The 16,611-nt window shown below is 39.0% G+C and overlaps 1 protein-coding gene across 8 annotated transcripts in view; it reads left to right on the top strand.

The window, feature by feature from the left end:
* The window catches only part of YAP1 (Yes1 associated transcriptional regulator), a 108,727-nt gene extending 100,336 nt beyond the window's left edge, over positions 1-8,391 (top strand). For all 8 annotated transcript variants that reach the window (XM_068556688.1, XM_068556691.1, XM_068556693.1 and 5 more), the window contains 2 exons: positions 3,328-3,440; positions 5,306-8,391. In XM_068556688.1, the coding sequence (XP_068412789.1) occupies positions 3,328-3,440; positions 5,306-5,544 (352 nt within the window). In that variant the 3' untranslated portion in view covers positions 5,545-8,391. The remainder of the gene's footprint in view (positions 1-3,327; positions 3,441-5,305) is intronic.
* The last annotated feature ends 8,220 nt before the right edge of the window (positions 8,392-16,611 follow it).

The following is a 16,611-nucleotide window of genomic DNA, read 5'->3' as shown; positions in this document are numbered from 1 at the left end:
TTGAACATCTTTGTGGGCCAAAAACCATAGCTGTAAATGAATCTCTCCATAAATGGCTAGTACAGTAAAACTTGAGGATTGAAAGCTGGCTCATGTGAGAGGAAATGAGTTGTTGAGACTTGTAGAGGGGATACTTATTCACAGTCATGTGTTTGCTTGTGCCTATACTGTTGAAAAACAGTTACTTGCAGAATCATGAAGGAACATGTGAATGCCTTTCTATAAAAGCAAATGAACTGCATCTTAAAGCTACTTAGGGCTGCATCGTAAGGATCACTAGAAGGCATTTTCCACGTAAGTGTTCAGCCTGAAAGGTTTCACTGCAGGAGCGCTGTAAGGCCTCATGTTCTTAAGGGCTGTAGGTCAAGGAGATAAAAAGGAAGGTTGTGCCTCTTTCAAATAATGTATTAATATTAAAGAGTATTGAAAGTAACATAGTTTAAGGATGATTTTTAGTGAGTTACCACAAATCTTGGGTTTCAGGCATATTGCAAAGATGTTATTATATGTAGGGCTATGTTGAAAACTGCAAGCGGAGACGGAACATATTCTTTGCCTAGAAGGCCGTTTAAAATTAAGATTTGACTACAGTTGTTTCTTCTAGATTGTCAAATATTTATGGAGTTTGAGCTTTTTAAAATAAGGAACAAACGCTTTCTGGTCTTTGCTTTTGTTTTTTTTTTAACCAATTTTAAACAGTGTACTTTTTAAAACATTTAGAGGTATTTTTGTTTAAGAAGGCTATAATGCCACCCTTTCCATTCTCACCAATTGAATTGAAAACATCCTGATCCTAAGAAAAACAAAATACCTTGTCATACCAAAATATTTAGTACAATAGAATTTTCTGTCATTTGCTCTGTCTTAAGGTTAGTGCTGGTGCCCTAATTGGTAAGTTTGGTTTCAAAGGCCATCTAAAATGTATTTAAGTTTGTATTTACTCTTCTGACATATGCAGTTTAAAGTTCTGCCAAAAATTGAGTGTATTTATATAAGACTGTAGTTCTAAGCTTAAACTGAGGTTAATTAGGAAAGGTCATAGCCACAGAACTTTCTTTTCCACAAAGGAAATTTCAGATCAATATAATTGCAGTACCCATCTTATTGAAGGCCTGTATTGATCCAGGGATAAAATTAGACCATTTGGAAAAAAATGGATAGACTGCATATCCTCCTGATAGTCATTTGTGCAGATTCTTTCTTAAAACTTTTGATAAGAGCTGAGCTACAGTTTAAAATTCTGTTTTCTGGTAAAGATCACAGAGTGGAACATTACCAGTGTTGTTAGTCTCAGGGCAAAACCCCATGTCTACTCTCTGTAGTACCCCCAGTTTCTAAAACACACATCTGACTATAACATTTTTCTTTTCAGAAACTCTTGATGGTTTCCCCACTGCCCATTATTCGATTTATACATATTCCTTAAGCTCTAAACACTTGTTCCCCTAACTTGCCATGGAGTTGACTCTTAGTAGTGGTGGGACATCCCCTCATCTCCCTTTTACTCTGAGCTCTTTCAAGGCCAGCTCCCACATCCCCTTCCATGAAACCTTTCCCCTGTACTTTTCAAGCTTACTCCTCTTCGTTCTGAAAGCACTTTGCTCACGTAGCCCTTGTATATGATTCATTAATGGGTTTGTTCACCTCCCTCCCTGAAGTTGTGAGCCTCTCAGAAAGCATCAGTTGTAGATTTTTGTTGTCGTTAACCTCTGTATCCTCAGACTAGTCTAATCCCTATCGCGTAGTAGCAGATGCTCAGTGAATGTTTATTGAAGGGAGGTGGGGGGCTGCAGGGAGCAGTTCCTAATCAGGGAAATGGCCTTGTGAACTCGGTCCTCAGGAGTGCCCATGTGCTTCCCCTGAGGCTTGGAAAGAACTCTGAACAACTGTGTAAATTCAGCTATACTGTAACAGAGTCTTGAGTGTCTTGATACGTGCTCCGTGCTTAGCAGTGGGAATAGAGTGATGACTAGGACCAGGCCCTTGTCCCAGATCAAGACAGGCAAAATAAAAACAAACCACATCCTGAGACCTTCTCCAAAGTAGCTGCATTGTATACAAATGGTCTCAGAGGCAAATGTGTGTTTTCTTGGATCTGTGTGAGGCTTTTGAATCTTGCCAAAATCTGACAGAAGCATTAAACTAGTGGTTGCAATATACAGAGTGAAGGGGAGGGAGAACAAGGCAAGTGCATTGAGTAATTTAGGAAAGAAATTTAGGGGGCTGAGCTTTCGACCTTGAGCAACTGTTAAAGCTTGTTCTTAAAGCTTAGTTATTTTTTGTTTAACTTTTGTGTAAGCTAAACAGCTGTTTAAGTGTCCAAGCTGTGGGGAAAGTTAGAGTTTGCACTGTACTCAGAGACCATTAAGAACAATTGCCTTTATTTCACACTTTGCCATAAGATTTTCTAGAATTAGTAGAGCCCCCAATTTTACAGGCGATGCCACCTGGTGTCTGCGTGCTACTAGGTTAGGAGAGTGTCGTATTTATGAAAGTAATAGTCTAAGGATATTTACCATACTTGTATGTAAATCTGTGATACTTTTCATTTAGCCTAAAGTAAAAATCTGTCTTGGCTCATATTTTTCTGTTTTTCTCAAGGTATGTGCCTTGTAGTTTTTTTTGTTTTTTGTTTTTAATCTTTCCTTCAACTGGAACTCTCAGGACTCCTATCTCATGCTAAGGTGTTTGTTTGTGGCTCCCCGCCTTTCCCAAACAGAAACAAGGAGATCAAGCTAGGGAGTTCAGTTCTTATCGGCAGTGACTCATCTGTTTTGGCCCAGTCCAAAAAGAAATTCTGGTTCTTTATTTTGGTTTGATTTTTCTGGCTTAAACTCTCTGCATGAGAGCTAGGAATTTAGCATGAATCTAGTGCAGACCTGTCTCACCACCCACCTGGAGGTTGTGTTTTGACCTATGCCTGTGACCACCGCCACTTGGGGAATTGAGACCTTGTAACAGATGAGCCATGTGGAGCCCCTAGATTCAAATGATACTAGAGAATATCTACACAGAGAATTTTCTGTCACCTAGGAAAACTGGAAATATCTTTCTTTTCCCTTATTGCCACCAAGCCCAGAACCTTAGGAGAAGTTTTGGCCCCCTAAAGTTGCCAGTTTCAATTAGGATCAACTTGTCTGTTTCACCTCATAGCAAAAGAGCTTTGTATGGGCCCTGAAGGAGGGTGCTTGTTTCAGATGCTGCAGGGCAAGAATTTTCACTAATCCTCTTTGAGAATCATGTTGGTACTCAGCAGGTGTTTATATTTTTACCTTGAAATCATTTCTTAAATTTTTTGTGTTGGTCTTTAACTCTCATTCTTTGTAGTGGCACCTATCACTCTCGAGATGAGAGCACAGACAGCGGACTAAGCATGAGCAGCTACAGTGTCCCTCGGACCCCAGACGACTTCTTGAACAGTGTTGATGAAATGGATACAGGTTGGTATTCTTTATTCCTCTTGGTAATCTAGCTTTCAGTCAGAAATAGTCATTGTATTACCAGGTCTAATTAAACTATTGTGAGCAAAGATTATTCAGAAGAAAACCAATTAAGATCCTGTAAACTTCAATTCAAACTGAGTTTGCTTTGTGGGGTTTTTTTGTTTGTTTTTTTGGCATCTTGTAATTTAAGTCTTTTCCCAGTTTTTAAATGTCATGAATATCTCAGCTCTATTTGACATGACTTATTTTATATTTTAGCATTTAAAGCATTGAGTTAATTGACAAAGCAGTTGAGGACCCTATTAGAAGTCTCTGTTATATGGATTTGTATTCTTTTTTCTGTTTTTTTCAATAAATTTTTGTTTGTTTGTTTTTTTGGCTACGTTGGATCTTTGTTGCTGCTCGCGGGCTTTCTCTAGTTGCAGCGAGCGGGGGCTACTCTTCGTTGCAGTGCGCAGGCTTCTCATTGTGGTGGCTTCTCTTGTTGCGGAACACGGGCTTCAGTAGTTTTGGCTCGCAGGCTCTAGAGCGCAGGCTCAGTAGTTGTGGTGCACGGGCTTAGTTGCTCCACGGCATGTGGGATCTTCCCGAACCAGGGCTCGAACCCGTGTCCCCTGCATTGTCAGGCGGATTCTTAACCACTGTGCCACCAGGGAAGCCCCTGGATTTGTGTTCTTAATTTTGGAGAAGATCTCTATATGTGATTCATATGTCTCTATATGTGATTCATTGTCTGCTTCCCTCTTTTTTGTGAGGGTCTTTGGTCCAATTTAGGTGGTGTGGGGCTCAGGAAGCCAGGTAGGAAAGGGCTAGGTGGTGGGGCTTACCTACTTTTTTATTAGAATAGTTGCAAGGATCTTGCAGAAGCTAAGAAATACCTGCCTCACAGGGGTAATTATAGAACCCTTTTTCCTGTAGCTTACCCGGTGACCCTGGACCTGGCAGCTATCAGAGGGCACGAATTGGCGGGGAAATGAAGCAGTTCTCCAGCTAGCTAGTTCTTTAGCTGGCAGCTTCTAAAAGTGTTTGGCAAGTCTTCTGTATCTGTGCTCATCCAGCTCATGGCTTTGATGCTTCTGGGAATCCACAGCTCTCTTCATCTAAATCTTAAATCATCCACAGGAGTCGCTTCAGACCCATCTCATTCATAACACCTTTCCTGACTCCTCTGTCCCCCCATTTCTTTCTTCTCTCTAAACCTTTTTAACACTTAATGGTTTATATTAGTTTTTCTGAAAGCATGTTCCATTGAAGTGTTAAGGAATGTTAACATTGTCATGGGCAAAAAGGTTTCTTGGCAAGGTAAGTTTGGGAAACCTAGAAGCAAAACTAGGAAGACTTATCTATCCAGGGACTTTTTGGGAGGCTTGTTTTTACTGTTGTGAATGTGAATCTCCCAAGGGTGGAATAGAGTTTCGTGCAGTTCTTTTATTCTGTCCCCCAGTGTGTACTTCAGAGAAAGACAGGTCTATACCATTCATTTTTATATTTTATCTTATTATGGTGGTGCATACCTGGAAGAGAGTCAAGTAGTGATGCTGTTATGTCATACTTGTTCTTTCTCTCTTGCTGCATATAATTTTTCAAGTAATTTTTTTTCAGGACCCCCTTCACTGCTCAGCACATAGTAGTAAGCAGTCAAGCTTGTTCAATATCTGAACAATTTTGAAGCAAAAGGAAACTTGCGTTGTTACTTTGCTATCTGTGGGTTGTTTGACCTTAAGTAAACTGTGGGCCAGTGGAGGAGGTTGGTCAGGAATGCGTTTCTTTCCCTGTGCATTTATGGATACTCACATGATACGGCTCTGATGTTAGCTTTTCAGAAAGGACCTATTCTCTTTCTCTCTTCCTGTTCCGTCTAGGTGACACTATCAACCAAAGCACCCTACCCTCACAGCAGAACCGTTTCCCAGACTATCTTGAAGCCATTCCTGGGACAAATGTGGACCTTGGAACACTGGAAGGAGATGGAATGAACATAGAAGGAGAGGAGTTGATGCCAAGCCTACAAGAAGCTTTGAGTTCTGACATCCTTAATGACATGGAGTCTGTTTTGGCCGCCACCAAGCTAGATAAAGAAAGCTTTCTTACATGGTTATAGAGCCCTCAGGTAGACTGAATTCTAAATCTGTGAAGGATCTAAGGAGATATACCTGAAATTTCCAAATAAGCCGGTTGTGATCTTCTGGCTAATACAGAAAAAGATGAACAAACGTCCAGCAAGATTCTTTCATCCACTATTTTGCTCTTCCTTGTCCATTGCTGCTGTTAATATATTGCTGACCTCTTCCATATTTGGCTCTAAAGAATCAAAAAAAACTTTTTTTGTTTCTTTTGCTATTATAACTACTGTTTGTTTTGGGGGCTGGGGGAAGTGAGCCTGTTTGGATGATGGATGCCATTCCTTTTGCCCAGTTAGACGTTCACCAATCATTTTAACTAAATACTCAGACTTGGAAGTCAAATGCTTCACGTCACAGCATTTAGTTTGTTCAAGCAATTGTTTCTTCAGCTGCCTTTGGCCAGTGGAAAAACATGACTTACTGGTCTGACAAGCCAAAAATGTTGTATCTGATATTAAGTACTTACGCTGATTTGAAGAGATAGCTGAAACCAAGGCTGAAGACTGTTTTACTTTCAGTGGGTTTTTTTTCCTCCTAGTGCTATCATTAGTCACATAGTGACCTTGATTTTATTTTAGGAGCTTATAAGGCTTGAGATAATTTCCATAGAAATATATTAATTATTGCCACATACTCTAGTATAGGTTTTGGTGGGTTTTATTGTGGTTTGTTGTTGTTGTTGGTTTCTTTTTTGTTTGTTTTTTGTCTTGGTTGGGGTTTTTATTGTTTTGGGGGGTTTTTTTGTTTTTTTCTTTTTTTTTTTTTTTTTGTTGTTGTTGTTGTTTCTCAGAACTTAGGCAAATTACCATTATAGTGAATCTGTTTATACTTGTAGCTTGGGACAGTTATTGTAGTTCCTTTGGTAAATCTACATGTCCTGGTTTTTTTTTACCATCTTATTTAAATCTTGGTAATCTGCTCTCTCTATATATACCCACACACACACTTATAATGTTTATGATAGTGTGATAGCAGAATGTATCTCTTTTTTTAAGTTTTCCCTACTTTCCAATTTATTTTAAAATGGTAGCTTTGAATGTATGCATTTAGAATACATGACTAGTAGTTTATATTTCACAGGTAGTTTAAATCTGGTTGGGGCAGTCTGCAGATGTTGGTGGTAGTTTAGTGTTCTAGAAAGGGCTGTTATTATGGGTAGTGTCTAGAGGAGTCCTGTATGCCCTCTGGGCACACAATGGATATTATCTGATGAATTTGAAAGAAGCAAACAAGAAATGGCTTTATTATCCCCTGGTTAGTCCCTCAGACTAATTTTAAGTCTTGATGGGAAATCACTGAGTTAGGTTCATAGTGTACATGACAGAAGTAAGCTTTATATAGTGGTTTACCTTCCTTTAGCTTTGAAAGTTTACCTTTGCCTTAGTTTTGGAAGTAAACTCTAGTACTTTAGTTCTCTTTTGTAATGAACACATTAAGGACTACATTGAAATATTGCCTACAAAATCATTTTTCTAAGACTTGCTTCTGCTTCTGTATGCTGAGAATTGACCCTGGATAGTATATAGAATACTGTAAGGTCATAAGTTAGCCGGTAAAGTGATCAGATTAATGTATATTGGTAGTTGAATTTAGCAAAGAAATAGAGATAATCATGATTATACTTTTATTTTTACTGGAAGAGATATAACTAGAGTATGTGTCTACAGGAGTAATAATGTTTTCCAAAGAGTATTTTTAAAGGAACAAAATGAGCATGAATCAAACCTTCAGTATAAGCTATGAAGTAATACTTGGTTGTGAATTATAGTGGTATCAGCTAGCACCTCTAAGATTAAGGGTCTTTCAGTGTTTCTAGAGTAAGCCCTTATTTTCAAGGGTTTATAAGACATAAAATCTCTTTTCCTGGCTAAAACTGCTATGAAAAGCCTCAGCTTAGGAAGACAAGTGTTTTTTTTTTCTTTCTGATTACAGAATCTAAGCATTTTGACCCTTCAATTTAGAGGAGTGCAAAAGTTGGAAGTAAGAAGTTTTATATTAAGTAATTTCAGTGCTCAAAATGCAATCACTGTGTTGTATATAATGATTCATAGGTCGATCATTCGTAATAATTGACTCTAAGGCTATTATTAAGAAAACAGAAGAAAGATTAAATCTTGAATTAAGTCTGGGGGGAAATGGCCACTGTGCAGATGTATTGATTTTTTTAGAGGAATAATGAAATTCTGCCTAGAATGCATAATTGAGTTTATGGATGGATGATACAGCATGTTGGCTTTTTTATGTGCAGAAGATCAAAGCTACTTGGAAGGAGTGCTTACAATTTGCCATTAAGCCACAAATTAAGATCGCATTTTATATATCAGCAGAGTAGCTTTAGATTAGGGGAGAGGGTGGGAAGGTGGGAGGGGAGTTGTGAAGACTTAGTGGGACCTTGATAGAGAACTTTATAAGCTTCTTTTTCTTCAATAAAGACTTGTCTTGCATCTTGCTGTCATTAAAGTCAGTTGTTCCTAAAATTTTAATCACTTAAGTACACCCACAAAACAAAAATATGGAGTTCTTCATTTCCTCTCACCTTTAATTTACCCAGTTATACCTCAGTGTTGAAGCAGCACCGTGGTACCTAACAGACATGGTGCTTTGATCTTATCGTACCCTCTGTACTCACCTGAAGGAGACCTAAGCCTTTCTCTTTCTGAGTTTGAATCACAGCCTTGATGTGCTCTTCCTTGTTTTATGTCCTTATTCCTAATGTAACGTGTTTAACTGCTTCTTGGTTGTATTGGGTGGCATTGGGATAAGATTTTAACTGGGTATTCTTGAATTGCTTTTACAATAAACCAATTTTATAATCTTTAAATTTATCAGCTTTTTACAGTCGTGTTCTTTTTAGTTAGTGCTTCTTAGATCTACTTATGGTTGATGGAGCACATTGATTTGGAGTTTCAGATTTTCCAGAGCACTATTTGTTATAATTACTATTTTCTAAATATAGTGCCTTTTTAAAAAAAAGGATAAAAAGAATATAAGGAAGTGACTTTTATACAAACGATGTTGCTGTTTTAAGTATTCATACTAAATAGATGCATTCTATATGGAACCTTGGCAGAAACACTGAAAAACTATTTAATTGTGTAATTCATACCAATCAGTGTTGAAATTCAAACAGTGCAAAAGTGGGAGGCAATATCAAATGATTTACAATTTCAGAGCTTCTGCACATCTGAGAAGGAATGCTCAGATCAATTTTATCTTCCATAAGCACGGTTTTTAAAGAGTTGTGGGTGTGCCTATCTTAACAGTTGTTTTCTGTATCTTGAAAAAGTATTCTCCACATTTTAAATGTTTTATATTAGAGAATTCTTTAATGCACACTTGTCAAATATATATATATAGTACCAATGTTACCTTTTTATTTTTTGTTTTAGATGTTAAGCGCATGCTCATATGTTAGGTACTTACATAAATTGTTACATTATTTTTTCTTATGTAATACCTTTTTGTTTATATGGTTCAAATATATTCTTTCTTTAAACTGTTCTTTGTTGTTTTTAACGATTAATATATTTAAAACTTTTTTGGCTTCTTAATGGTCTTCCAATAGAACAAGTACTAGTAATAAAAGGTGATTGCAGTGGTAACCGGTAGACAGATTAAACTTAAGGTTGGTTTGGCATTTGGAACTTTTGTAGTATGGATATAATTCTTTGAACTTTATGTTCTGTACTCTTCCTGTAGACCATCCTCATCAATAATAGTGTGTAAGCTGAATTGTATCAGCTTCATTCTTAAATGATTTTACTTCATGTAACAGCACAGAAGAAACTGCTGTTTCCTTCAAAGTAGCCTTTGGTTTTATTTCTCCAAAATATTCTCTTAATGATCTCCAAAATATAATACTTATATTAGTGAAAATTATTAGTTATTATTTTATAAATAAAAACACACACAAACTTAAATGGTAGGTCCTAAACTTTGAATAAGAGGTAGATTTGATTGTCTTTGAAAAGGGTTTACTTCTGTGTTTGTGTATATAATATCTTCAATTATTGACACATCATTTTTGGTGAGGCAAATCTGAAAACAGTGTTTTATTATGTATAATTTCTTTATGGTAGTAGAACACTAATTTTGTGGAGCTTGAAATTTATCGTTCCCCTTGTGCAAAATGTAGTGGTTATAGATTTTAGCTCAAAACCATATGTTGTATCTATAGACATTGCACCTCTTACTAGGGAGTTGCTCTAAGAGGTGGTGTGCTTTATGTTGGATGACTTGAAGTCATTCTGGAGCCTGTGAACCAGAATCGTACAACCTTTTAGGTAACTGATTTAGTCAGTCTGAGTCAGTAAAATACTCAGGAGAAATAGCCTCTAGAGAGAACAAGGACTGGTAATAAAAGGAAACATTGGTGATAACTGCAGGGGGTGGTCAGCAGACCAGTGAGTTACATTTAGTCTCCCTTGATTTCCATCTTGTCAGCTAAGGTTGTAAAAGAAGGTCAGCCCCAAGGGCCCCCATCACATTTTCTTACCTCCTGTAATGGCAACTAGACCATCCCTGGTCCTGGCAACTGTCAATTATATTGAAAATCTGGCTTTATTTGGTATTTATGGGTAGATTCACATACTGCTTTCCCCTGGGCTTCAGGGTTGCATGTGCACTGGTGCTTCTGGAATCAACCATGTCTTTGGCAGGGTGTCTCCATGTTGGTCCCTATCCTGCTTTAAACTGTTGGCATTTAATTGCTTTATTTAAGTAATCCTGAAAAACTTGATAAACAATCTTTAATTAAAAATTTACTGAACTAGATATCAGATGAGAATTCTGTGACATTTAGTACTACAGTTTTTTCAAATCAAACATGGAATATTTTTTGCCATATTTGGATACAAAAAGCTCTGATATAAGTAAAATTAATATTTTTCTAACCATAAACATAGCCTTAAACTGGCAAACTTATACTACCACGAATGAAAACAGTTGCAGAATCAAGACACTAGCAAAACAAGATGACATTGAAAAGATACTCTGCATTTTTTAATGTCATATTTTAACCAAAAACAAAACTCCTGAACTAGGTGACTTGACATCTAAGCTGTGAGGACCCTGTTAGAAGTTCAAAACAAAAGGAAACAAAACTGGATCTGTGTGTGTGCTATTTGGAGATAATCTGAGCAGAGTCTACTTCTGTAAAATTCCTAAACAGCTAACCTGGCACTTGGACTATTTTTTTTTTTTTAAGTGAAACTATTAAATACTAGAGTTACTGTAACTTTGTGAAGTTGATACTGGTTTATATGCAAAGTAAATGAATGGACAGTGCTTAATTCTTACTAAAGGAAACCTCTCTTAAGAAACAACAAAAGAAAAAAATAGCATCTAAATCAGGAAGATGTCCTGTTACTTAACGTGACTTTTAAGGCTGTTAAATTATTTCTTAGGGTTAGGACACAACTTTACCCGTATTTCCTTATGTCTCAAGTATATTTTATGTTGAGACTATAGTTCCGATGACCTTCACAGAGTCCCTATAAAGTAGTCTATGAGTTAAACATCACCTTTTGAGTATAATTTTCATTGTAAGATATTATTAGAAATCACATCTCTGTTCCATTTAAGGATGTTTTTATTAGTTACAAATCAAGTTCTTATGTATAGTGGATTTACACAGGATTAAAATGATGCTCTATGTAGCCAGTTAGAAGAGAAATTCATTTTCTCAAAGCTGTGGATTAAGTGGCAGAATCTGAGGAAAAAGCACTGCTGCATTTCAGTAGTATCTCCATGAGCTACCGAAGCCAATGTAGTGATAAATGGACTAGGAAACTGGGCTGAAGATCATTTCTCCTTAAGTGAGCTTTGTAGCAACTTGTATTTAAGCACCACTTTCTACCAATTAAGAGGTAAGCGTATCTATAGCCAGGGTTCAACAGAGGCATCTCGTTGGCTCAGTGATGAAGATCTGAATGATGATCAGAATATCACAGCTGTATGAGATTCCAATCACTGGGGTGCCCATGAATCAGGACCTTAGATTTTATGAAAGATACAAAGAATCATATTCATGAACTGCCAGCCCACTGAGTAGCTTGAAGTCACACTGTGCAAAGCTACATGTGCAGTATCTTCTGAAGGAGGCCATCTGCTGAAGTGTTTTCTCTGGACACCAACAAGTCTCTTGAGCCCTATTATATAACCTCAACAAGACTGGCCAGAGTAGAATATGGACTTGAGATTTAGTTGTCTTTTACAATCCAAACCTTACACAGCATGAGCCCATGTACTGTCCAATCGAAAAACAGCTGATGCCTCATGGGACATGCGTATGTTAAACAGCTCCGAACTCCCCTTTGAGGGTACATCTTTGATCTGGAATGGAGTGGAAAGCCCTGGCTACGTCTGGAATGTTGTTTAGGAAATTTAACATTGATTTGAACTAAAAATTAACTATTGACCGAATCCCGATCAGTCTTCCAAAATCATCAAAGTTCTCAAGGCCTGAACATTCCCAACAGTTTCATCGTTGTACCGTGCTAAATATGGCAAATTTCAAAAGCAGGTTCTTCCCCATCAAGCTGACATCCCACTGTCATCACTTAACTGTGGGGCTTGAAGACTCTGAAACTTTTGCTATCAGGGGTAAAGTGAAAATACTATAATTTACACAGCCTCTGACACTGGTTATAAGGACCCAAACAAAATGTTACAGGGATAACTGGTAAACTATTGACATTCTTTAAAAGCAGTGTTGTTTTTCAACATGAATACGATCTTTCTCATCATCTTGTTTACAGACTTATGTTGTTATTGGATAATTCAAAATGGTCCTTCAAACTTAAGTCAGTCTACTCAGGGTACTTGCATAGGTACATGAACCTCTGCCTGCTCTCGTTAGTATACACAGCAAGTAACCTATTCCTTCCCATTTTTATGTAAGTATGCTGTTTGTTTTCAACAATAATGAAGAATATTCTATAATAATTATCAAAACACTTGTACATGTTACCTTATTTGATCACGCCAAGTCCTATAAGATATGTTATAGGTATTATTACTGCTATTCCTAACTAAATGCCTCAAACCCAGGTCCAAATCCCACACTATGTGAAGTGACTGGTAGAAGTTGAGGGCATAGCCCATAACTGGGAAACTTGCACGTACAGGCTAACCATACTCATGGGGCCTCTTCCCTATCCCTTGCCCCACTGCAGACGGGACTGTGCCTTCTACACAGAGGTAATCCTAGAAAGACTGCCACAACAATGACAGTGCTCTAATAGGTTATTAAGTCTTCTGTCCATTTTTAAGAATCATGTATACATAGATTCAGCAAACACACTACCAGGTAATATTCTAGTCTTGAGCAGTAAATGGTATGGTAACTTCCTCAAGTTGCTCACAAAATAGATAAGGCTGCTAAGTGCTGAAGAGTAGTTCACACAATGTACCATGAGAGTATTGTCTAGGGAAAGATTACTTCCTCCTGGGACTACGCTCTTATGGTAGACACAAATCCCTGCCGTCGTGGAGTTTACCACACTCCATGGCCAGGACCAGATGATAATAGTATGTATTGAGTGCTCACTATAGGCCAAGCACTTTCCATGTATTCACTCATTTAATGCTGGCAACAGCCCAGTGAGGTAGGTCCTATCCTAGTTCTGCAGATAAGAAAACTGGCATAGAGTTCACACACCTTTGAGTAGTGGATTTTGGGCTCCAAAACCTGACCTCTTACCACCATGTGCTGTGTATGGCTTGAGTTCCTGGGTGAAAATTTTTAATATTCAATGAACAATGGAGGCCTTTGAAGGTCTTACGGTACCATCAAAAATTATTTAAAGTACAGGCTATCCAATCATATTTTAAGGACATTATGATTGAACTTACCCAAAGGGTAACAAAATGGGCTGAACACAAGAGAGAAAAAAATATAGATACCTGCATATACAGTCCCAGAAATTAACAGTGAACTCAGGGTACCTTTGATCCACTCCCATAATACTATGGGTCAGTTTTTTTCTACATGGCAAATGGAAGACAGGAGGGGAAGTCATTTCAAAGGCAACTGAATTAGTTTCTCCAATGGTATAATCAGACTTTGCTCAGACAGTGAAGTACTGAAGATGGTAATAATTCTATTTATCATACAGAGATAGAAATTAGGAAATCTGGTGTCTGAGCAGATTCCTAACTTGTGAAACTTACCTCAAGCAAAGAAAAACTATGGAAAATCTAACCTCATGAGTCCGCCAAGAGTAGCTACTCATAGGCTAAAAGGCCATGACCCCATTGTGGCGGGCGGAGGAAGGGTGGGTCTTTGAACAGAAATGGAGCAACTAAAAGGCCTGAAGAAAACTGAAGTCACAGACTTACTGTCAACAAGAAGCAGTAGTACTTCCATATGTGCTAAAGCAAAAATCCAGTCGAAACTCTTTGGCACTGCCCACGAGTTGAGATGTGATGTCGGCACTTCAGTGACAGCACAAGCATCTCAGCTGGTGTGCAGCAATCACAAGCCAGTATGAGCAGAGATGACACTTGAAAAGTATCTTAAAGTACTGCCTCAGTTTAACCTCACTTCTGTGTGGCTCCCTGGAGACCAGTGGCAACAGACCAGTGCAGCTGTGCCACCAGAGAACAGGTGGTAGGTGATAGATGGTTCCAGAAGCTCTCAAAGGTGGCTGCCTATAAGAGGAGTCACAACAAGACCTCGGTGGCTCGGTGTTGATGAGTTCCTAGTACCCCTCACAGTTCACTCCTCCAGGGAGGGATAAGTCCTGAAGGAACTGTCTCCGGCCTTTCCATTCAAGAGAAGACTGAATCGTGTCCAGGAAAAAGATAAATGAATTTGAAGAGTAAAACAAATGCCAAAGAGTAAGCCACCCACATAGGAGAAACTATTCAGTCAAGGTATAGAGAGAGCACCTGCTAGGTGGAAGGTATTCTGTTGGGTGTGGAGTCAGAGTGATGAACAGGGCAACATCCCTGCGCTCATGGAGCTGACCGTCTCAAGGGAGAGGCCGACCTGAATTTCACAGTTATCTAAGTATGATTGAGATCGTTGTTACCCATAAAGATTTTGGGAGCCATGAGAGATGTGTTGGCTAAATGGAGATAAAAAATAGAGGTTGCTGCTCTGTTAATCCTGTTTTGTCATGAAGAACAACTGACTTAGGTGATGAATTTAATGGGCAACTCTGGAGTGTGTTTGATCTCATTAAACTCTAACATGACACCCAGGAAACTCCACAAATAAGCTCAATCCACGACCCCTTTAAAATCAAGAGCAAAACCGAAAGAAACCCAAACTAACATACAACAGTTCCAAATGCACAACATGGATCTAAAAGATTTGTCACTTCATGGTTTTTAAGTTCAGGTCAAATCCCATTAGAACATATCTGTATATAGTTAAAATAAAAATCCCTGGTCCTACCCAAAGACTCTCATTTAAAATTATAAGTACAACAAGAGAATGTTGGCAATTCTGTTATTTCATCCCTAACAGGAATTGACCTCATTTCTCCAATTGGCTTTGTGTATTTTAAAATTGACCAGAATGCCATGTGTGTTTGATTAGCACTTCACACCTTGTTTACAGTGTACGGCATTTGGGGGGTGGGGGGCTGCTGTTGGCATCTGTCCAGCTGTTCCTGATGAGGCCGCCAGGCTGAGAAACCTCCCTTGATCGGGACAAGTAGGGCAAAGGCCAAGCTGACTGAGTAAAACATCAGATGGTCCTGTTTTTTCCTTTTTCTTTTTTAAAGAAATGCCCTAAAGCCTGAGCTGGACTCCTAGAGCTCTCTTTATTCTCCAGAACCAGCATCTAGGAAAGAAGAGACTTGTTTATGGTACTGCCCTTTCCCCTTGGCCACAGCAGAGTGTTTTTCCTTTGGGCTAAATGTGTAAATGGCAACTGGTTTCCAAGACTATTCGACTCACATGGCTGCTGAACTATTCAGGACTGATACTAACAACTTCCCTTGCACCACCCCAGGCGTGGGGAGGCCTCATGGGGCGTTGGTGGGGAGAGAGCCTTGCCGGGCAAGGGGGCAGGGTAGCCGGGAGTGAGGTCAGCGCAGTCATGACTGGGGAGACTGATCCATCAAAAAAAATCACATAGAGTCAAAATTACGCTCAAAAGCTCCTTAAATTGCCCATATATAGGACAACAAGATGCTCATTTGGAAAGCAGGCACTTAGGACTACGACCGAGGGAAGGAAAAGCCGACCCAGATCACCAGTTGCAGGATTGCCCTGGCGCCTATTTTTATAGAGTGGAAGGGTCCATGGAATCACCCAGGCTTCTAAGACATTATTTTTTTCTTGCTCTCTTCTCTTTATCTTCAGAATATATAGTTTGTGTGAGTTCAGTGGATGGTAAGGTGCCCACTATGCGTCAGGAACCCTACTGGCCAGTGGGGAGTTACTGCTACTGCTACTGCCAGTGTTCCTGCTGATAATAATAATAATAATAACCAAGCTGTTAAGAGCTGAGTATATGCCAGCACTATTCTAAGAGATTTATTAACTCCTCTAATACCATCGATGAATAAGCAAGTGCCCGCTTTCAAAGAACTCATTGTTTAGGGAAGTGGCTGAATATTAGAATCCCTTGGGGAGCTTTAAGGACACCCTAATGTGTGGGCTCTACCTCCAGAGATTGTGCTTTAATCGGATAGGGGGATAGCCTGAGCACCAGGATTTTTTGAAGCTCTGCAGAAAATTCTAATGTGCAGCCAAGATTGAGAACCACTGAGCCAAGGTAAAGCACACAGATGTGTAAACCCCCAGTGACAGGTGAGTGTGCCACAGTCTGGGTCATCCCTGTGTGCTAAGAGATCCCATAGGTGGGACACCTGACCCAGATACCGAGAGTCAGGAGGAGATTCCCAGAGGAAGTGAAATGTGAGAGAGCATCACTCCAGGCCTATCTCACCAAGGTGTGTCCAAGGGGGCGTCTGTTCCCATCATGCTGCTTTGACTCACAGCTACCCAGCTGGCCCTGTCCCAGATGGAACCTTTTAGTTTTAAAGAGCCTGAGCCAGTTAAGGTCAAGCCAGCACTTGTGAGGGTAA

This window comes from Eschrichtius robustus, chromosome 11, assembly GCF_028021215.1.
Source record: "Eschrichtius robustus isolate mEscRob2 chromosome 11, mEscRob2.pri, whole genome shotgun sequence".
NCBI classification, from domain to species: Eukaryota; Metazoa; Chordata; class Mammalia; order Artiodactyla; family Eschrichtiidae; genus Eschrichtius; species Eschrichtius robustus.
The sequence above is the reverse complement of the archived record's forward strand: the minus strand, read 5'-3'. Positions and strand labels throughout refer to the sequence as shown.